The following is a 23,534-nucleotide window of genomic DNA, read 5'->3' on the forward strand; positions in this document are numbered from 1 at the left end:
ATTTTTATAATAAAAATATCTAATTACCTCTCCACCTTTCTGTAATAGCAATCTCACTGGCGACAACTATTTCGCTCAGTCGACAGAAGTTAAGCGTTTGTTAGATCGCACCTTCACTAAGTTGTCTAGTTGGCACGTATTACGACAGTACACACTCATAAAACCGTAATTTGTTTGCTCTTTTACACACATTTACAGCTTAACTGCAGGCTATTTCCAACTTTACCAGCCCACTCATAATTTTTATTGCTAAACAGGAAGTTAATCGTAAGGAACGACACGTCAGGATACTGATTTCAACTATATCTAGCTATTAATGCAACTATGTGTGTGTGTGTGTGTGTACGTACACGCTTTATTAAGACTTGTATTTATCTTTTAACAAAGCTTTATAGAGCGGGTTATCTAAAATTTTAATTCACTACATTTGAGCTAAAGATTTCCACTATTATCAATCTATATTTGTAAAGCTTTTCCTTTTTATATTTCCATTGAATTTTCGAGAATTATACATCGTCGCTTGCATCTGATTAATGTATACACGAATCGATTTCACTCTGTCCTGTATATTTTCTGCATAAACATGAGTGGAATTAAAGAATTCCGTTTTGTGAGACATAAGCTTCGAATTATACCGACTAGAGTAATGATAATGTCCTTTGGTTATAAAAACCTGGGATTGAATATTTACCACAGGAAGAACCTTTCTAACTGCTATGAGGTGAAGGTGGATTAGGCTATTTCATAATCAGGCAGTACAGTTTTACTGCTGAATGTTTTCATTGTGCGACGCAGAAAACAGCTGTAGAACATATGCAAGTAATAGTTACAATACACTCGCATCATATTCTTAGTTGATTTTGCAGTAACTGCAAACAACAATGCAGATCCTTCCCTTGTTTCAAAATACTGATGCTTACATCCTTGAGAATGTTACAAAGGATAAACAACTTTTAGACTTTGGATTACTATAACATTATCAGTTCTTTGGTGTTGGTGATACTCAACGACTTACAAACTTCAGTTAGGGCATTATTATTTTAAATTTAACGCAGCATTATTTACATATATTGAATCAAGCTATAATAACGATCTCTGGGGTTGTTATACTAACATAATAACAACAATGTCACAAAAGAACGGAAAATCCTTAACTATTCATGTATCACATGATGGTGATACTGGATAAATGAGAGTTTTTTTTTTTCGAAAAAAAAAACTCTATTCGAAAAATATTTTATATGACTAATTCGAAAAATATTTTATATGCAACTATGCAACTCAAAATATTCTAACTGGTGTTCGATATTGGGAACAAACTCTTTAGAGTGATATCAACAGAATCAGACTTTTATTACTCCGATTTCATTGAAAATTGCCATGTCGACGACTATTAGCTAAGCCTCTAACATAAAATATTGACAGAAGATATCACATCAGATTAATCTGACCGAAAAAAGCAAGGACGCTGATAACAAGAGAAGAGAGAAACGGAATTCGATAGATTTAATACAACTAACAGTTATTTTCTTTAGTTTTTAAAGATTATGTCAGACGCAATTATATTATAGCTTTCTATACTGAAACATTTCATTCTAATTAAACATTAACCATATTACGAAAAAGGCAATCTTGATTTAGACGAAATGAACAATAGTAGTGGTATCAGTTCATTAAAATTCGGAGATAGATTGAATTTTGTTTGGAATAAAGTGATATGAGTGTCGTGTCTTTTCTATATCCTCTCTTTATAATAGAGAATGATAGTTTACTTTCACGTTGGTTTGCAGTCAAGATAGCGATACTTTGCTATCTTCTAATAGTCTTCTAATACTACCCTAATAATTCTAATACTCAAGGAAAGAGCGAAAAAAATCTATAAAAGGGAAAGCAAAAAATATTGCCTCTTATTGTTCTATTATTGCTGCTAAAAATCATAGGGAAGTTACAAGACTGTTACTGCATGAAACGTCGGTTTCTGATCCCTCTAAACAGGTTAAGAGAATGCAATTCCGCGAACCCAGCTTGTTCTATGATAGATCTCTCGTAAAATATAATTCCTATCCCACAACACCATTAGGAAAACACACACAGATGCACATTTAAAATCTATAATAATTTAATCATAATACGTTATAAATAAATAATATATAAAAATAAAATACAAATAAACATTTTTAGTAATATGTATATCAACAGCACAGTTACTATGCACAAATATTTTATTTATTCCTTCAATAAAATATTTATCTCAAGTAATTTTGGTAAATATTGGTTTCATTCTGTGCGTTGTTGATATTCTAAATCATAACTTTTTTGAGTTTTATCTTAAGAACTATATCAGAACCGAAGAATTATTTCAGAACTCTGTACCAATTCTAAATATAATCCATTTATTACGAATACCAATACTCTAATGCAAAATAACTTTGTTCCAAATTCTATGAAACCTGTTCCTGCAGATGCCTCTAACAGAGTTTTCCTGAACTTTTCAGCTGCTACTAACAAATACCAAAGTTGTTTTTCGAAGAATGGCAGTTAAAAATATTCTTCGCATTATTAGCTAATGACTCTGATTTTTAAAATAAACACACGACGAGGGATAACAAAAATGGCTGTGCATGCAAGGTGTGCTACAACAACCGGAATTTAAAGTATGGCTGTGCGATATTAAAAATAGATTAATGCTCGGTATGTAGGCAGCGCTGTCACGACCATCGTGCGAATTCGTGTCTACTTTGTATTTTTTGGTAGGTACTTGGCTTCTCTCTCTCTCTCTCTCTCTCTCTCTCTCTCTCTCTCTCTCTCTCTCTATGGCCTTGTTTATCGAAGAACATAAAAGAGGTAAAGTGATTGAAGCTAATGACACCACACAGCGAAACCTCATCACTGCTTCAGGTGTGCCTCTGGCGTAAGCAAACATTATTTCGATGTCCTTTCTTTTTTCCATGTTGTCTTAAGTTCGAAAAGGATCAAAACAAACACACCATTGTCGACAACGAATGCTCTTCATACAATTGAAACACGGTTTCAATTGTATGAAATGTCTCCGAAATCACATAATGCAAGTAATAAAATAACAGGAAGTATTTCGCTGTGTTTTTCCTCCATTTGAAAAAAAAACAATTACAATAGCTTGATGTCGACCTCACTGGTGCTGCTCTAAGAGCAGATTGATGGAAACAACACATTCTGAGAGAATATACCGGAGACTGATAGTAAGCAGTACATTCCGTGATTGAGTTCGAAGAATTATAAGGGGCATCTTTAAATGATTATTCGCATCAATGGACTTTCGGAACTCTTCCTCTCTCTTTCTGAAAAACAATGCCAGTAATTCAAACGAAAATATTTCTTAGAAAAAAAGGAATATAAAATAATCATCAATGTAATAAATAGGGTAATGCATTAGTTTTAATTGGAGGTGAAAATGTTGAATGAAAACTCTGTAATTCAATACGCATCCAAACTTTATTCATTTATTTATTCAACTGTGTTATAATATTTGAGGAAGAAATGCAATTGCAGTGCTGTCTTAATTTGACTGAAAAACTGAATTTAAACTGCTAGGTCAGGACGATGAGATATTCAGTAATTTGGTGTTTATAATCAAATGATATAGTTTATAAATGGGAATTTTTATTTTCATCAATATATCTACTCGTCAATCCTATCCTAGGACGGGTTGAGTCCCCTTCTACAGAGGACACTTTCAGCTAATTAATGAAACTAGGTCGCCTGTTCTGAGGTACAAAAACCCGAATTTTCGAGTGGTAAAACGAGACCGGCTAACTCACATTTCGTCGAAAGAGATCAGATAGAGGATCCGATCCTTACGTGACGGGAATCGAAACCAGGTCTTTCAGACAAAAACGGTTCTTCTATACCGACTGAGCTAAGATGGCTTCGTAACTCAATTTTCATTTTGTTTCTCAATGTTCCAAATTTCATGATGCTGCCATCTAATTGAAAAATGACGTCTTGTACATTAGCAAAAGAATAATCGTAAGATTGCACCACTTACTTTAGGAAAATCCCTTTCATGATCTAAATATTCAGATAAACCAGATGTCGAGTTTCGACGAGTTGCTTCGTCCTGAAGTATAAACATAATGAGGGATTATTTTCTGCATTCTCTACACACGCATATAAGTTGCTAATTCTGTAAGTCGATCTTTTAATTAAACTGGTATGATGAGGAATTCCATACTTATAGAACTTATATAGATATCTTTATTGAATCAGTTTGCAATAAAGAGCCCGAGACACCACAACTTGAAACTTATCTGAACAAGTATATTCTCGCTGATTTCGACTGTAAAAGCGATTCAAATACACTTCAAATATAATTTTCTTGAGAACTTCTATATACGTTTCCCAATATTTCCAGTTTCTTTAAATGGATTATACAACTTATTGTTGTTGCATTTACTAGCGGCAGATTAATCTGACTGTGGACTAAATCTTCGGTGAACAATAATCACTTAATCAAAATTCTGTTCCACTTAAGACACTGTGCACTTTGTTGAACTGTCGCCCATCTTATCAAATTATCATCATCATAACACTAATTATTGGTATAGACCATATTGGTCTGTTCCGGTCTCATTATCCATCTAATATCCTTTTTTGAGGTCTACCCTGCCTTCTCTTTCCTGTTGGCTTTTTTTTTTTTTAGTATTTGTTTAGGATATTGGGTGTTGGCCATTCGGTTTACATGTTCAATCCATTTTTGTTTATAATTGTTTAGTTTTTCTTATATTGATTTTGTGTTTTGTTCTTTTAAAATGTCTTCATTCCTTTTTTGATCTAATAATGTGCATTTTGCAGTTCTTCTCATAAATCTCATTTCACTTATTTTTATTCTTTGTTTATCTTGTTTGTTTATTGCCCAAATTTCACTGCCATATAATAATGTGGGCAGTGCTAAAGGATTGCATATTTTCAAGCGTGTTTCTTTTGTACCATATTTGGGTTGATTGTTCTATTCATCAGGCCTGTAATCTGTAAATATTTTGAAGTTTTTAATTTTATGCCTTTTTCTTCTTCATATTATATTTCAAATTATGTCAAATGCAAATAACAGGAATATAACGCTGCCTTTGTAGATCACTGCGTAACGATAATGCACTCTGGGCAGAAGATTCTGCGTTAGATGAACACGGGTGTTTCTAATATTATAATATCCGCATTATCCTATTTTGGAATCATCAATTAATAACCGAATTATTACCTAATTCATGCATTCATCAGTGGTGCTTGCAGGCTCTTAGGACCCAACGTACTGTATGCCTAGTGTCCTTGGAGGATTCCTAGCCATAGTTTTAATGGAAGGTCATATTCCTATAAACATATTTTAGATGTACATTGTGTCCGTTCTCTAGGCCTGTTTGCCTAATTTAGTTACGAAAAATCCTAGTTAGCAGAAGAACAATCAAGTTGTGTTACAATTGTCTTCAGAACAGAAAAAAACCATAAAAGGTAAAAAATAAATTGACATTTACGAGAATAAAATGCGATAACATGAAGGATAAGGAGACAGGAAAACCGTGAAGGTTTCAGTAAAGTTGTACAAACATTTTGATAAGATTTTAGATTATTCTGACGACATAATATGTCATAATCTGTTGCTAATATCCTTACACATATTGCTAGGTACGGTGTGTATGTAGGTTTTATATAGTAGTTGATTGGTGACCTATGTTCATTAACAAATTTGCAGATATATTGGGAGCATAACTATTCATCCATAATAATAGATAAGGAGTACCATAAGGGTTCTAGACTTTAGTAAACATGGCTTCATTTCATAATAAGGTAGTCTTGAAAACTGATGTGTTCCATGATCTGGAATATATTCGAGACAGAATATATTCATGAACTTTCTGAATTGGCGTAAAAATATGCATCAGTGTTCTCAAGGCACCTTCCAACATTTTACAGAATCCTTGCTTCTTCGTATTAAAATATTAGCTCTACTATGGACCACCCCCTCTCAAAACGGACTGCAAAATCATCATACAATAACAAATAAAATATTTTGAAATGAAATCTAAATGGGAATGATTTAAGAGTTGTAGGCTTGCCTTCATTGGAGGAAACGAAATGAAGACTTAAAATGGTAAGGTAATTATAAATAGTAATGTATTAGATGTTATGTTCATGCACCGATGTTCATGATAAGGAATTGAATATCTATAGGTAATAATAAATGTCTTGAATGACAGACAAATGTAAGTAAAGTGATGACAGAAGACTTCGAAATAGGAAATTAAACCTGAGTTTTCTCGGACTATAGCCACAGGGAAGTGTCAGGTTTAATTTCCTATTTAGTAGGGAAGACGTATATGAAATTTAGACTCACTAGAAAGGGCAGAGACATAAAAAAATGAAACATGATTCTGATTGGATAACTAACCAGCAAATCGGGAAATGAATATCAGACATTTAGTAATTTTTGGAAGAATAATTGAGAACGCTCGTAATGATGGTAAGCACCGAGACATTGACTAGAAATTACTACCACCATGTTTCAACATAAAGATGTTCATGAACTTTATAGCAAGTTTGTAATAATGTAAGCATAATATTAAACTGTAGTACTCTCATGGTATTCTGCACACTTTCGTAAGCATATGTATTGGGGAATGAGTTATAAATAAAAGGAACTTAATTTTGTTTAAATAATTCAAGTTAAAAGATTTCATGTTGACATCAACTAATCGCTCTTTTAATTACAATGCTCCTTGCAAATACCCAGCGATAATTCCATCTTTGTTATTTCTCATTTAAAATATTCAGTTGTATCTATCTCTTGTTTTGATGATGGTTTCCGTCCGATTTCATACAGGGATGAAACAGCCTTGCTTTAAACAATATTTTAACTGCTTCATTGATGCAAGAGAGTGAAATAATGAATTAGAAATGGAAAGAATTATCATTTCAACTTCCTCTAAATTAGTTGTATTGATTATCGCATTTTTGGTTTTTAGTGAATTTAGTTTTCTGAATTCTATTTTTAACTCTTTAATTTATGCAACGAAAATCATTTTATAGCGTACAGTGAAACCAACAATCCCAGATTGACATCATTTTTTTCTGTTTCATGTGTTTTGACCCTTTCAAGCTACTCAATCTACATCAAGTAGACCACTGACAGTCTGCAGTTTGACAGCATCGCGGATGTAGCTATACTTCGGGCAATAACAAACAAATTTTGTCGACGTAACCGAGCTCAGTTAGAAGAACTGGTCGCAAAAATCGATTGCATTACTGAGAGCTATTCCAGAATGCTACGCAGGTTTCAGAAGACATTGCCACGAGATGTGGAGCTGGTTGCCTTCAAACTGTTCTCATTCATCATCCATACCCGGAAAGAGTGTCTCAAGATTCTTTTTTATTTGGATGGAGAACAGTGTCGGACAATTATTGCACATTCAAAAACCCGCTGACTTCCTCTTCTCTCTCTCTCTCTCTATTCTGTTTCTTTTACGTATTTACAGTTCTTCTTTCTACTAAAGTTATAGAGAACGAGAGGGAACTCACAAATCCTGAACAAATATCCAAGATTTATGTTTACACAATACTCGTATTTACTTACTACAAGGTTTCAGTTCAGTATCAAGCATAGTATCCTAAACTATTATACCTTAACTATCTTCAGCTCATCTGATTTATAGTAAGGGAGCTCGCTGTGTATCGAGGTTAGTTAGGGATTAAATTCCTTTTGAATTTATTCCTTATTTTGATAAACTGAAGGCATGTTAAATGCCATTGATTATTTCTAACTTGTTAAGTGGTATTTAGCCACGAAACCATTTTACAGAGTTGAGAGTGTATTTGATGAGAATGTACTGTTTTTGACGACATCATATGCTATAATATGTTGCTAGTAATACTGAAAAGTTTGCCTCTGCGGTGTGTAAGATTTGTATATATAATGGTATATACATCAACAAATGGTATGTGTACCTGCAGCGTAACGACTTATATATAATAACACCTGAAAAACCTGAAAAGCACCTGTAGTTTCTGAAATCTTAGAAAACCAGCGTTATTTTCTGAAATATGTGAAATACAGCGTTATTCCAACATTTTGTAGAATCCTTGCTTCATTGGAGTGTTGGTGGATAGGGAGTTGAAGCTTAGGGGGCACAAGTGGATAAATCAGCTCATCAGATCACTTAGTTAATGAAGAATACTTTGACGAGAAGAGACAAGCAGGTTATTGTTCCTCTTTTTCAAGTCTTGATAAGACCCCGTCTTGAATTCTATGCCCGGATCTGGGCGCCAGGGTTTCTTCTTGATGGGAAGGAGGTAGAGAGGATCCAGAGGCGAGTGACCAAGATGGTAGCTGCTCTATGGAAAGAACCTTACGAGAGCGGGTTGAAGATTTGTGGGTTACAGAAATTGCTTGATAGGTGGAAAAGGGGTGATATGATTGAGACATTCAAATTACTGAAGGTTTTTTACAAGATTAATTCACAGGAAATTTTCAGAACAGGTCTGATGGTGAGAGAACTAGGGGCCATCCATGGAAACTTAGCAAGAGTGTAGTTAGCAAGGATTTTATAACTAGGTTTATTACTTGAAGAGTGGTAAATGAGCGGAATAGGTTGCCAGAGTCTGTTGTGGGTGCTGTGACTGTGAGTGAGTTCAAAGCAAAGTATGATAGATACTGTGTGGATGGTGAATAGTTCTTGTCATGATGTTTAGGGCCTCCCTCGATGAGTGAAAAGACTTCTTGGAGTTGTCCGTAATAATAATAATAATAATTATTATTTTTAACAGTAGCTCAAATGTGTTCAAATTTATATTTAAAAGAAAACGTAAACAGAAAATCAGAACTAGCAATGAATGCATTTTAAATCAAACCTTACACTAACGGACAATTGATATTTACTGAAATTGAGGAGCTGTTTTAATATATCTAATTAAGTACACAGCCTGATTCTTTGCGATAATAATGCGCCATCTATAAGTTGAGAAATAGGTACTTATTGTGAAGATGCCTATATAAAAAAAATATTTGCGCTTTTCACTGTATAATTGATCTACCGAAACCAGTTGAAGACACTTGTTTTCACTTATCGGAATCTCAAAGAAGTTTCGATAAGTGAAAACAAGTTGCGTCACTTCTACGTTATCAGAAGACTGGAAGAAAATAAAAGTAAGAAAGTATTAACAGAGAGGGGAAAAACAGTATTTCTAGAGAAATATTGACCTTTGTTAAAGGTAAAGAACTGTAGGAAGAAATAGAAATAAAAGATGAAAAATATTTTCTCAATACTAGACATTTGGAATAAGAATGCCAAGGTCATAAAAACAATAATGTGGTGCTACAATTTTGGTGTTATCAACATGTCGGAATCTATCAAAAATGCTCGAACAAAAAGAGCACCCTAGGAACAATAAAATAGGTTTTATTTAAAAACATCAGGCTTGATTCTCTCTTCGGATGTGAACAAATTTAGGAATACCTTTTAACCGAAGATGGTTTATCTGGCTTTACATTGAGATGCGTTTTCTACGGGGAGAGAAAAAAATAAGACGAAATCAGGATTAAAAAAAAAAAAAAAACGTAGACCACAACAAAACAGTGGGTCAAATTACGGAAGACGTTTATTTATTCATTTAGAGTGAAAACCAAATTCACACGTTCCAACGAAAATAATTTAACCTATTATATTTCGCGTATGTGGCGATGTTCACAGGTTTACTATTAAAATGCTATTTAAAATAACTTTCAAATATTTAATGTACAGACTTATTTTAGTGATTTCTAAGATAACATAAGCCGAGTTAGTATTAGTATTTAATTTAAACAGATCCTTGCGCAAGATGTAAATTATGCAGTATATATTTTTAGAGATCATGTTTATAAAAAACGCAGTTGCCAAATACTCACTGTGAATATCGATAAAAAAGTTTTGAGAACCGGTTATTAATTAGATTCCAAGGATCTAACTGGTAAGCATTTGGAAAATTTGAACTGTTTTAGCGAGTATCTTTTTTTTTCTTAATAGCAACTTGACGGTTACTGAAACAAGTAAATTGAAAACAACAGTAGTTCCTTTATTATAAATAGAGACAAAAAATTCTTGGTATAATTTATTCAGTGACAGTTTACATCGTTGAAGGTAGATTTCTTAGTTGGTTTCCAATAAGTCTTTCAATGAATCAACGCAAGTCAATCTGTTGTTAGAACCTTTATAATTGAGTGAAATAGCTTACTTATATTCAGAAGCACACGAATCACCTGGGTGTGATAACCCTAAATAAAAGAGAACTCGTTACGAGCTTTCCCAATTCAACAGATATAAGAAAACAGGTTGCTGTACTCTGCTTATGAGAGATCCAAATAATGTCACTGGTGCTGAGTGGATAGCATTTGCGCTCTCCAGATAACAGAACGTGGGTTTTGATTTCTCTCTACGCAAGGAAGTTGAGAATGTCTTCGGGTAGAAGATGAATTTCACCACCTTATTTTTTGAAGACCGAAATTGCTCTAAGTAGTGTATAGCATCTTTCCTGAATTAGCTTACTCAGAGTACTAAATTACATTTCCAAACTTTAATCAGTGAGATTGTCATAAAAAACATTTGTTCTCTTTTTTTAATTTTGCCACTGAACTGTCATTAAATAATGTTTTTTCCTCTAATTTTACTCAGAAGAAACACCTTCATAACCCTAAAGTATAGAAGTTAAAAGGAGATGGTTTTTGCATAAAATTGTAAGGAAATAGAAACTAGCACGGAAGCGCTGGAGTGTCAGAGATAAATGACCATAAAGCGAAATTTTAAGCTATCTTCGGCAATAAAAACAAATCCCAGTCTAATTTGCATATCGCAACATCCATCATTCTGGCAAAGTTTTGTGATGCACGCAGACACCGACAGAGTGAATGCCAAGACTTGAAGCACGTGCATAATTAAACAGTTTTGCGGTAATTCCATTGAAACGACCACAAATGATAAGTGCTTACCATCATCCTGTAATGTGGGATGGGACAGAACGAAGATAATGGTGTGTAAAGAGCCTTCGTCCTGTAAAGTTTCGTCTCCATTAAGCCAAGTATATGGTAAGGTCTCGCTCTTCGGCTTAAATTGTTACCGAAAATGTTTCAAGTGAAGTGAACTGCATTAACAAATGTGTATAGATGTGGTTAATTGAGTGTACCAATTCGTTATAATGGGCAGTTTAATTAATCTTTCTATTTATTCTAAGACAGAACAGCTCACCTTCTTGTGGATCATATTCACCATGATAGTGATGGCCAACAGTTCTGTTGTTATTGCGTTGCTGCTGTCCAAGAACAGAAAGTCCCGGATGAATTTTTTCATCACACAGCTTGCAGTTGCAGGTAAGTTTCTGTTTTTACCAACTGAGTGTCAATCAACGAACGAACCCTTTGGCCCGTTACTGCTTTATGACTAAAGTTTATGTTTTAGATCTCAGCGTCGGCCTGATAAACGTACTGACGGATATCATTTGGAGGACTACGGTAGCATTTTATGGAGGGAATGTTATCTGCAAGATGGTGAAATACTTACAGGTGAGTAATTTTCACAATATATATAATGTACATCAGTATATAAATTTTATATTGCATGAAACACAAACCATTCATCAATGCAGTGGCCTCAGTTTTCGCTAAACTGTGTAATAATAATAATAATAATAATTATTGTTATTATTATTATTACGTGACGCCTCAAAGGAGTCCAAAGACTCGTCGTGGGAGGGCACCTAGTCTACAACTCTCTTTCCACCACCCAATCCACCAACTAGTGAACTGCCACTACCGTCCTCACGTACACCAACGTCATCTGCTGCGCACTACAACCACTAGTATTTCTTTCTTGTAAAATGCGTGTGTTCTGCAGGCCGATTTGTCTGTATGCGAGATCAAAAACTGGAGTTTCCGGGATAAAAACCCCGGATCCGTATGAGATCAGCTAACTCTCTTTCAATTGAAAACACCCATATAAAGATTCTTCTCGTCACGACGAGAATTGAAATTAGGCCTTTCAGTCGAAGGGCTCAACGTACTGTCGTTCTTCCAACTGTGCTAAACAAAAATGACTATCACCTATGCATTGCTAACATCCATCTCTTACAAATACTTATGCCATGTCGCTGATATTAACCGATATCACTGATACTAATATTAACTTTTTGAAGCGTTGACACTTTCAAAGACTAACTATAAATTGAATACTACCAGGGTCTGTTCTATTCACCTGCATTAAAAGTTGACTAATTTGGGAACTGACTGCAAAAATGACTCAAAACGTTCGTTGAGTTGATAATTCAAACTCTCTAATTCAACTTATAATAGTACTCTGAATTTGACACTGAGAAATTAGAAACGTTACCACAAGGCTGCATAGATACTATCCAGTTATATTTAGTCTCTAAACTGAAGTTATGCTACGGTTTCATAGTGAATGTAGATAAGCCAAAAGTCCTTTTTAGGACTTCCAGGGTAACAAATGGCAATGCTGTAGCCAATGAAGTTTTAACAGAGGCTCGGCTATTGCCGTTACCCAGCCATGACTAGAGCTTTTTAGCTCAATAACACTCCATCCACACAGATTTTCTTCATTCAGATGACGGGATAAAGAGTCAAGGACTCAGTCCATCGCCCAGTTCTTATAAGAACTTTAAGAACTAAGTTATGCTACCGTGTTTGGACTAATGAAAACATTAATTTATCGTAGCAGTCAATAGCTATATATGAGCAAGATTCCCCATCTTACAAATCATTCCAAATGTCATTAATAAACAACCCACTAATTATAAAGAAAAGTCACACCATCTACTATTCAACTACTAATCGCAATAACGACTGTGTTAACCCTTCTCATTTATTTATATCTAGAAATCTCTGTGAGTGATTTCGTTAAAATGGCCCAGGTCCAAATACCGACAAAGAAGCTAACAATAATTTTTCTAGGCCATTTCCGTCATAGTGGAGTGAGTCAATCATGAATAGAAGTAGCAGGATTTCCGAGAAAGTCGGGTTTTTTTCATTATAGAAAAGAGAGAAAATCAACCAATATATAAATTTAGTTAACAGGCATAGTACAGTAGCTTCTTAGTTTTAGCCACCTTAAGATTCCTTCCTAACAACCATAAGTTAATTTTCTTTATCACTCTAATCCTGTTCCATAAAATGCGAGAAATTTCTTTCTGATTTTCATATAAAATAGCTTCTTTGTCCTACTGTGGAGAATAAGGCGATATTTTCCCGGTAACAGAAATGTTCATTCTAGAACGGAAGCTAATTTGTAAAGGTTTAAAATTCTTAACCAAGATCCGACTATTAACCCTTCGATCTCATTATGAGACGTTTGTCTGTATGTTTTTCGTATTTTATAACTTCCATCTTTCACTGTGTCATAATAATCTCATCATTTGGAGAAAAACCAAACTTTTCCTTAAGTAGTTTTCTTCCTACGCACCAAGACCTTGCGATGAGTTGAATAAAATTTCATTTCCAAACTCGTTTGCAGTAAATATCAGACACATCTGCTTTAAATTGATTCTCTATTTAAAAAAGGTTGAAATCTTTATCTAATGCAGTTTATTCCTCACCAAGCCAAAAACAAATTAATTAAGGTTCAAATTAATAATGTATACTTCTTAAAATGCTGGATTCACTTAAGATTTCTGCATTTGTTTCCACTTTCTCTTTTATAATGACACAAATGATATATAAACAGTCTTCTCAGCTGTCCAGCTGTCTTGCTTAATGCTGAGAAAACAAATTTATTTATTTACAGTAATTAATGTCATGAGCTAAACTGAAAAGAAGTATTGGGGTAAATGTTGTTATGACTATTAATTAAAATAAAATTAATTTAAATGTCAAAATTAGCAAATTTATATGTCGCTTTTCCTCATAAAAATTCAATTTATTCAGACAGTTTAATTTAAACCAGTTTTTAATGTATCTTCATTACTAAAGTATTCGTTTATTTTTAAATGGAGAACTGCATAATAAGTAAAATTCTATGTAAAAAATGACAATAGTTTAGAGTTAATGAAGACTATTTTTTCTCTTTAGAAATTATATGATGTAGAAATAATAGTTTCGTGCATTTATATGCAAATATTTAATTTTTGAAAGCATAGCTGGTAAAGCAAAAGAATATAAATTGCATAAATATGATAAATTGAAATATCGACTTTCTGGTAATAATTTTTCTACGTAATTATTATCAAATTATTGTGAAATTCTGCAAAATAATAAATAATATTTAAGGAAGTAATAATCAAAATATTAGATTTCAGCAAAGGAAACGAAAAAGTGACTGAATTAATATTTTATAAAATATTAATTCAACACCCACTTAGTAACAAGATATTAGTTTAAATATACGAATACGAATCAATTCGCTAGTTTCTGTTGGTTTTGGATGTTGTGACGTCACGGTTTCATTGTCTGAAATGATTGGATAACGAGAAAGAGAGAGTATACAGTACATTAGAGTCGGAAAATTTAATCTCGCAATTATAAAATGGAGCATATGCACTCAGATTAATGGGAAACTTACAGATATTTCAAATTGGAAGCATAAAACGAACAATGGTTACGATAATTGCGAATCTGTTACTCCAATGATAGTATTTCATTTCAAAGACTTTTTTGTACCCCAAGTTTAACTTTAGCATAATAAAAGTGTTTCCTGTCATTCAGTATACGGTCTTTTGTCTGCAGGTTCTGGTGACATATTCCTCTACATACGTCCTCGTTGCTCTCAGCATAGATCGCTATGACGCCATCACACATCCCATGAACTTTAGCGGAAGTTGTAAGTGTTATTTACATTCGTATCCGCTAATCATTTTGAATGCAATCCCTATGACTAAATATAAATAAATCAAATGTTTTGGGATTATTTAACGAAAGTTAAATAATCCTAAAACACAGATAAACAGAAGGTATATATGATATGCAAATTTATCCATAAATATCACGAGGAATTTATGTATATCTTTTGGAGTAGTAATATCATTCTTTTAGCTTAGAATGCAGGCTTATTTTATTTAATTAGATGAATTTCTCAAACAATAGTGAAGAATTTGAAATTAGAATTTTAATTTTAATTTTTAATTCAAGCAATATTGTTTTAATTTAAAATAATTATCAAATACATGTTGACACCATTTTAAATTTAAAATAATTTCTCTAAAATAATTAATGATTCTGTCTGAGTGGTTGCATACGTTTTTTTTGTTAGAAATATACCATTGTAGATTGAAATAATCATCAATAAGTTATCAATAATCATCAAGAAAGAAAATTTTAGGTAATATGTAATTTCTAGTATAGTGCTTTATAAGAACTGCATCTAATTTTCTACATGGCATTTTGTATAGAAGTAATCCAATATACAGCTATTCCAAAATGTATAAGCATATTATTATTATCTAAGACCTCTAGGGAGTCAAGGACTCATCGAGGGAGGCTGTAATTTACCCAACCCAACTATCATACCTACCCTTGAATTCATTCACACTAGATGCACTCACTACCCGTAAGGGCAAATTATTTCACTCACTCACTGCTCTCTGGGAAACAAAACTAGCTCTTGACTGAGAACAACCTTTACATCCATGGATACCCCCGTGTTCTCTGCCCACCTTCCATATAACGAAATATTTCATCAGTTGAAATGATATGACACTCATTCAAACGTTTATAGACCTCTATCATATTACCCCTCTTTCTCCTGTTAACCAGAGTCTGTAATCCACATACTCGCAATCTCTCCTCATAATCTAAATCCCACAATCAGGATATAGTCTTTGTAACTCTTCTTTGCACCCTTTCCACAGCTTTTTTATCCCCTTGGAACCCGGGAGACCAAATCTGCGCACAGTAATCCAAGTGCGGTCTTATAAAAACTTTATAAAGAGGCAAAATTACTTCTTTATCCTTACATGTCAAGGTTCGCTTCAACATGGCAATTATCATCTGAGTTGTATTTGCAACTTTTGCTATGTGACCTTTGAACTTAATATTACTATCCACCAATACACGGATCCCTTGCCTCTTCAGTTTCTTACAGCATAACCCCGCTAATATAATATGCTGCTGGAACTCTAATCACGCCAAAGTGCATAACTTTACACTTATTAACATTAAACCGATAGCCATTTTCGTTAGCCCAGATTTCCAGTCTATTCAAATCATTTTGTAATTTCTGAATATTTTTGTAATTGCCCTGCCTATCTTCGCACCATCAGCAAACAATTGCAAATCTGATGATAGACCCTGCTTGATGTCATTAATGTATAGATTTAACAATAATGGCCCAAGGACTGAACCCTGAGGAACACCAGTGGTTACCTTAAATCTGCTAGATTCACACCACTTTTTAACATCCGTCTGTCAACCACCTCTGATCCAAGTCAACAGATTATGTTTTAGTCCCATATTCTCCAGTTTACACAACAGCCTATCCTGCGGTATATCTGGTATGCCTTTTAAAAATCCGACATTATCATGGTGAATCCATTCTCTTTATCCAACTCGGCTGTAACATTGTTATAAAATATGAGCAAATTGCTAAAACATGACCTTCCTTTAGTAAACCAATGCTTCTCCCTGCAGAGTATAGAATGATTGTCTACCCATTTCTGTATGCTAGTTCTTACTAACTTCTCTAAAATCTTCACTACCACACCAGATATACTAATAGCTCGGTAGTTAGACACATCGGTTTTTGCACCACCTTTGTGCAATGACATTATATTACATTCCTTCCATTCCTGTGGTATCATTCCTGAGCTGAGACTCAAGTTATACGAATGTGTGAAAGGCCTAGCCAATTCAGTTGAACATTCCTTTAACAAACTGGCAGATATTCTATCTGTTCCTATTGACAAGTTCTTATCCAGGTTATGCAAGAGCTCTTCAACCTCATTTTCATGAACCTCTAACTCTTCCTCCCATGTATCAGTAGCACTGTGCACCATGCCACATACACCTGGTTGATGTATCTTAGCAAAGTGAGCACTCATTAACTGAACAATCTCCTTAGCGTCTACACTCGTGTACCATCTGCATTCAATAAAGCTATTCTTCCACATTCATTCTTTCTTTTGCTTGAGACATAACGATAAAATTCTTTTGGATTGCCTTTAGCTTGCATGGCCAATTTCTTTTCATACTCCGTTTTATCTTTTCTCACAATACTCGTTACGTTTCTGGCCTGAGCTTTATAAATTTCATAACTCTTCTCACTCTTATTCTCACGATATTCTTTCCACATCATCTTCTTCTTGTGGATCTCTAGCTTAATAAGGTTGCACATCCATTTCACTCCCAACCAATTTATTCTTCAAACACTAAGGATACTTACTGACATTTTTTCCATTCAGTAAATGATACCATGGGACTAAAGATAATATTCTTCTAAGTTGATCATAATTTCCAGCTTTGTAATTCACCATATAGCCTGATTTTAATCAGGGTTTCAATACAAGTAGATACATCCCAAGAAAGAACAACATGACTGCCACCAATTGGTTGTAAAATAGCTATAATCTTGACAGAGATCCTTTCTGACGCTATGAGCAAATCCAATACTCTTTGACCTCGAGTTTCTTCTTTCACATGCTGATGGAGAAAATTATCCCAACAATTCAATAAACTCCTGTTCTTTTTGATCATGAGATTTCTCTTCTACTCAATGTTTGGAAAATTAAAGCCACCCATAATGATCATTCGTTTGGTACCGAGAAGGCTAAATTGGCGATGCATTTCTTCGTCCCCTACAACTGAGCTGCCAGGTCTGTAGCAACACCCCATCATATATTTCATTCTGATAACCTCCACTTCACACCAAATAGACTCAAACTCATCGCTACATGGAACATTGTTACCCTCATTGTTTTCTTGTATTTCTACCCTAACTGGACTTAAGTCATCTGATATTGTTAGTAGCACTCGTCCTCCTCACCTATCTCTTCTGTCATTTCAAAAAATAGTATATCCGTTACAATCTATCCCAGTTACAATATCTGATTCTGATAGCCAGGTTTCACTAATGCCAACAATCTTAGGCCACATCGTATTCAATAAAGCAACAAACTCAACCCCTTTGTTTCTAATGCTCCTGGCATTTGTTTATAGACATAATAAACTACGACCTAGCCTATTATTATAATTAGATATGCAATCTATTTGGTCTTGCTCTAGAATTTTCTCCGTTCCCTCCCCAGACATACATACATAAAAGGTCCGAACCCAAAGCATATTTTTCCACTCCTTCGCCACATACATAACCTTGTTCAAAGTATTCATATCTTTATCTCGTTCGTATACCATAGCTGAACTTTCACACACCCATTTTTCCCACCCTTCCCTTGATGATCTAGTTTCCCTGACTCTCTGCATTGGATCTCATACCAAGAAGTAATTTCTCCAGGTTTCTGATGTCACATGAATTCAAGCATAGGCCATCATTCTTATACAAATTTTTTCTGCCATCAAACACACCCCACACATGTAAAAAAACTCACATCCATTTCTTCTATATAGATATGGATGTGTCTGAAATCATTTGCTATCATCGCCCTCCATTTTAACTCAGTACTGTCATATCTAGGTAGTAATCCTACAATTTTTACTCTTTCATATTTCTTTCTCGTTTCTTCAAACAGACCTTTCATATATGCTCTCATACTATGTTTGTCACCACTTTAATTATTAGTACCTACCAACGCTACCATTTCTTTTACATTTCGTTTTTGGTTTTGAATTACGTTTCATATTTTTAATTTTCGCTCCAGGGACACTAGAAGAGGGTGACTCCCTCAGCAAGCGCCAATTTTAAAATTGAGTCACCATACCATATTACCTCTTTCTTCCTATATATTAACGGACTTACCTTGTTGTTATCAATATTTTGATTACCAAGCTCAGTATTTTCCTGCCTGTTGTTGTTCTCATCCTTTTTCCTAACATTTTTCTTAACATTGCTATTATATATAATAGCAGTGTTACATGACTGGTTCTCAGGAGAACGTCTGTAGGTGCCTGTTTGTCTCCAGATTCCTTGTTATGTCCACTATTAATTATGAACTGTATACAGCATCGTTAAACAGAGTTAACAGAGAAGAGCAACTAAAAATGAACAAATTCAATAAAAAAAATCCTCGCAAACAAAGATATTTTTCAGTATTATTCACCCCGTAGAAAGTTCAAGATATACGAATTAAGTGAATGAAATTCACTTATTCTCTTAGAAATCTGAGTTAAAAAGGGAAAAAAAGAATACATAATAATTTACTTTTTTTTTTGTTTTGTATATCTTGAAATTAAAAAAAAAAATAGAACCACATGAATATTTAAAGACGAAACTAAAACAACTGTCATGATTAATAATGTTGAATTGAATAAAATCACGAAATACAATACAGACGAACTAATATTCTTCAAAATCACTTTCAAAATAAAATGTAAATTGGAGATCAATAAAATAGTTATGTTTACCTCGTTAAAGGCGAACTGTTTCCTAAGTAAGAAAAGAAAACAAAAACTTTATGTGGTCACATACCAACTGCAAAACAAATCAATTATACGAGAGCCTCCATTCTACCAAATATTTTAAAATATTCGGGCTTCAATCAAATCCCTTTATGGATCACGAACACACAAAAACAAATGAATTTTGTGAGCAATTTCCTCTCTCAGATAATGGTCAATCTATGATCAAGACTGTTTTCCCTCTAATACTTTTAAAACGAGGATCAATGAAATAAAAGTTTAAAATGATTGGCTCCAGTCTTCCATGCTGTTCACATAGAAATACGTCAATCCGAGCTACGTGATAGGATGGCCCGACGCGATGGATAAATCTAGATTACAGCATCCCCCTTGTAGTCTCCCGCTTTTAGCACACGGCTGGTTGAACCCAGTCAGAAATGCGTCGCTTAAACAATTCCCTGCTCGGCTATTTTCCGACATATCCTCAGAGAAGTGGTAGTGCTTCTCTCAATCAACCCTCTGATTATTACCGAAGCTAAGAAAAGTTGGGGAACTCTGAGAAAGAGATTTGTCCAGGGAAGTAGCACGTCAGAGAGAAATTCCTAGTGGTGTTCGTTTTCTGTTATCACCACCAACACCAAAAAAAAAAAAAAAATAGAGCTCGGTTTTAATGTTTTGTCCGGAAGCTGTAGGTCAGATATGTAATAAATTTCTCAACCAGACAAAACGAGAATGGATGGAGGTAGGAAGACATAAAACAGAAAATATTACTTACAAAAACATGGCCTTCTTTCGTCTGCTATGTGAGTATCAACTGTTCAGGGATTTGTTAGTGCGAGTGTTTCAACCAACGCTTCTCTGAAGCCATAAAAAAGGAGGCCACGCAGAATCTCTTGCCGTCTTCGGAGAAATTATGTCATCAGCCAAAGCGAGTCAGAGAATGCATCTGCTAGAATAATATTACCCCACAAAATGATGTTGGTTTCTCTTAAATTAGAATGTGATTTTTCAACCACGACACACTCATTTCAATAAGTAAAGAATTCCAAGGATACTTTGGCCTATTTTTACTAAGAACAACCGGTAGATTGGGTTGAATCATCTGGAAATGTTCTTATACATCCATATACGTTTGTAACCTAGAGTATTTGTAATGCAATCATCCTTTATAAGTGTTAATCTTAGAAAACTAAATTACAGTTATTATTTACCTTAAATTATATTCGCTTTGTGTAACGTGTTTCTGAATTTCCACGTCGAAAAATACTGTAACCAACTAACACACACCGTAACCACTAACCTTGCTGTGTTTATCTCTTCTCTCCTCTACTCTATCAATTGCGTTGGCAGGTTTTGAGATTACATAATTTTTCTTTGCCTTCAGGGAGACGAGCCCGATTGCTAGTAATATCTGCATGGGGACTCAGTGCAATCTTTTCGGTACCTGCTATCTTTCTGAATGAAGAGGAATTGGTGAAGGGTCGTTCTCAGTGTTGGATCGACTTAAAACCTTTTCAGTGGCAGATCTATATCACCATGGTAGCGATGTCTCTATTTTTCATCCCCGCCCTCATCATCTCCGCATGTTACAGCATCATCGTGTATACGATCTGGAACAAAAGTAAAATCATGGGATATCCGAAACTGATGGCAATATCAAATGGCATAACAGGTAAGGAAAAGTGTCGAAATACACGTCAAACGGTATGACTGTACGAGCGGCTGATAGATGATATGTATTAAATTACGTGCATTTTCTTTTTAGCTGTGTGTGCGTGTTATAGAATCGAGTAAATTATAGAGAATTAAAATTGTGCCAGTAAGGATGCAAATTAAAGGTTCTGCTTATATTTCTGCTGCAGGTAAAAACAGCACTCGAAGACACAGTAATAGGGAATTAGAAAGAAAGCGTGCTAGTTCCCGAGGGATCATTCCTAAAGCCAAAATCAAAACAGTCAAGATGACCTTTGTTATCGTGTTTGGTAAGACAACAAATAAATACACAGAGAGAGAGAGAGAGAGAGGAGCTGATTTCAATTGGATTATACTGTGTAGAATATAAATCCCAATTTCAATTCTAAATAATTAATTCTATTCGTTAATATGACGATGTAAGAACAGTGATTAATAGCATTACCTTCTTTACTATCATAACTATATAATGTCTACTATTTTCTATATTTTTTTAGTTTTTATTCTGTGTTGGAGCCCGTACTTTATCTACGATTTGCTGCAGGTGTATGGATATATCCCAAGCAATCAAACCACTATTGCCGTTTCTACCTTCATTCAGAGTTTGGCACCTCTCAACAGTGCAGCCAATCCTATCATCTACTGTCTCTTTTCAACACATATCTGCCGTAGTCGAAGGTAATTTTTTCACTTACAGATGATTATTCAGAATTACACAAGAAGTGAGTGAATTAAGTTTAAGCACGAATTTGTTACGCATTCTTTTCGACTGACTATAAAGAGGATTTTAGACCTATAGGTCTTTGCAATTCTCCTGACTGTTCCATTGACAATGGAGATGCACTAAATACACTGAGATTTCTTCGTGAGTCTCTGCAAGCTGGTGTATTCACTTTGATGGGACATTCTTTTTACTCCGAATGGCAGTGATGCTTTGAAGTTATTTATGCCACAGTTTGTACAATAAAACCGATAATATTTGAAAGAAGACCTGTACGGTATTATTCCACTTGACGAGGTATTTTTCAGTTCAGTATTCTTAAAATATGCGACTAGTTTATCACATAACTGGCTCATGTTAAGATGCTTTAAGTATTTATAATTAAGAGTCTAAAGTAGCTATTAGTGTGTAACTGTTAATGTAATGAGACTACCCTTTTAAATAAAATAATACCATGCAGCGATCATTTTATAGTTAAGGTTGTTCGTTAGGATGGTGTACGTTTCTTTCGTATAGAGCTGCTGTATATCCAAATTAATCACCCCACTTTTGATTGTCCTTAACGAATCATTGGGACTGGGAATAGTTCTTTGTGATTGGAAAATTGCAAAGGTGTTTACAATTCACCAGGGTGATTCTTTACATCAAATTAAAATTAATTAGGAAGAGTTTCGGGTATATTCTTGATAAGGATCACTTGTTGAACCAGACATGATTTACTTTCATTAGAATCACGGTAAAGCTCGGCTGAGTAGGCTCAGTGGGTGGGTGTTTCCGCTTTCAATCAATCTATCGTAGGTTCTGTTCTCACTGTAGGATCTTTCTCAATGCATTTAGAAATTTCTGAATGTATTTTCAGTTCCGGATTTTAATAATTATTAATGACTTACTAATTAAATGGTTGGAACTTGTTTGGCTTATCGACGACTGAAAGTAGCGTTTAAAGGAGATTTTTATGAGTTAAGTAGTTAGCAGAGGGTGACCCACTTACTATGGATTTAATATTAGAGCCCCTCTCTGTCTTTAGTGAATCCATAAATGATTTAAGTTCTTTATTTTGAATAAAATTTCTCCCTTTAATAATTATGTGATGCTGGGAAGTATACAGCTGTTAGGATGACCTGAATCTTTTGCTCAATGACCAGAAAAGATTTGATCAGTTCAAAACGAAATAATTGGGGATATCGTGAACAAAGCAAGTGTAAGAGATTTGGGATTCAAGGAGTTTAAAGAAAATGATTTCAGTACGTTTTTATATCGTTATACAACTCATTGTATAAAAATTGGTTAGTTAATTACAATCTGATGAGTTTATTTCCCGGGAGCCGTAGACGTGATTAATTGAAGTTTATAAATTAGTTCAGGACATAGGTAAGACCAGCGGCAGCACGTGCATAGGTACTTCGGAACAGCAGTCCCCTATTTTTCTCGATATATAAATATATTTATTAATATTTGCTGTATTATTTAATTTTATCATCAACAATCCTATACAGTTCTCTTATTTTGTATAAAAAAATAATAAAAATCCATTTTGTAGCACTTAGGAGGGTGAAGGACGCATAGCAGCACTGTGTTTACCACAGTCATATTGCTACGCGCGTAAGCATACGTACG

General features: G+C 34.3%; 1 protein-coding gene across 2 annotated transcripts in view; it reads left to right on the forward strand.

The window, feature by feature from the left end:
- LOC150109660 (cardioacceleratory peptide receptor-like) overlaps positions 1 to 23,534 on the forward strand; it is a 77,950-nt gene that overhangs the window by 48,867 nt on the left and 5,549 nt on the right. Inside the window, exons 2-7 of one of the 2 annotated variants that reach the window (XM_090409585.1) lie at positions 11,227 to 11,362; positions 11,451 to 11,554; positions 14,726 to 14,819; positions 20,889 to 21,176; positions 21,367 to 21,486; positions 21,694 to 21,874. In XM_090409585.1, coding sequence (XP_090265711.1) covers positions 11,227 to 11,362; positions 11,451 to 11,554; positions 14,726 to 14,819; positions 20,889 to 21,176; positions 21,367 to 21,486; positions 21,694 to 21,874 — 923 coding nt within the window. The remainder of the gene's footprint in view (positions 1 to 11,226; positions 11,363 to 11,450; positions 11,555 to 14,725; positions 14,820 to 20,888; positions 21,177 to 21,366; positions 21,487 to 21,693; positions 21,875 to 23,534) is intronic. The other variant, XM_090409591.1, reaches the window with a different exon arrangement.

This window comes from Typopeltis vanoorti, chromosome 2, assembly GCF_054136105.1.
Source record: "Typopeltis vanoorti isolate ZY-2024b chromosome 2, IOZ_Tvanoo_1.0, whole genome shotgun sequence".
NCBI lineage: Eukaryota > Metazoa > Arthropoda > Arachnida > Uropygi > Thelyphonidae > Typopeltis > Typopeltis vanoorti.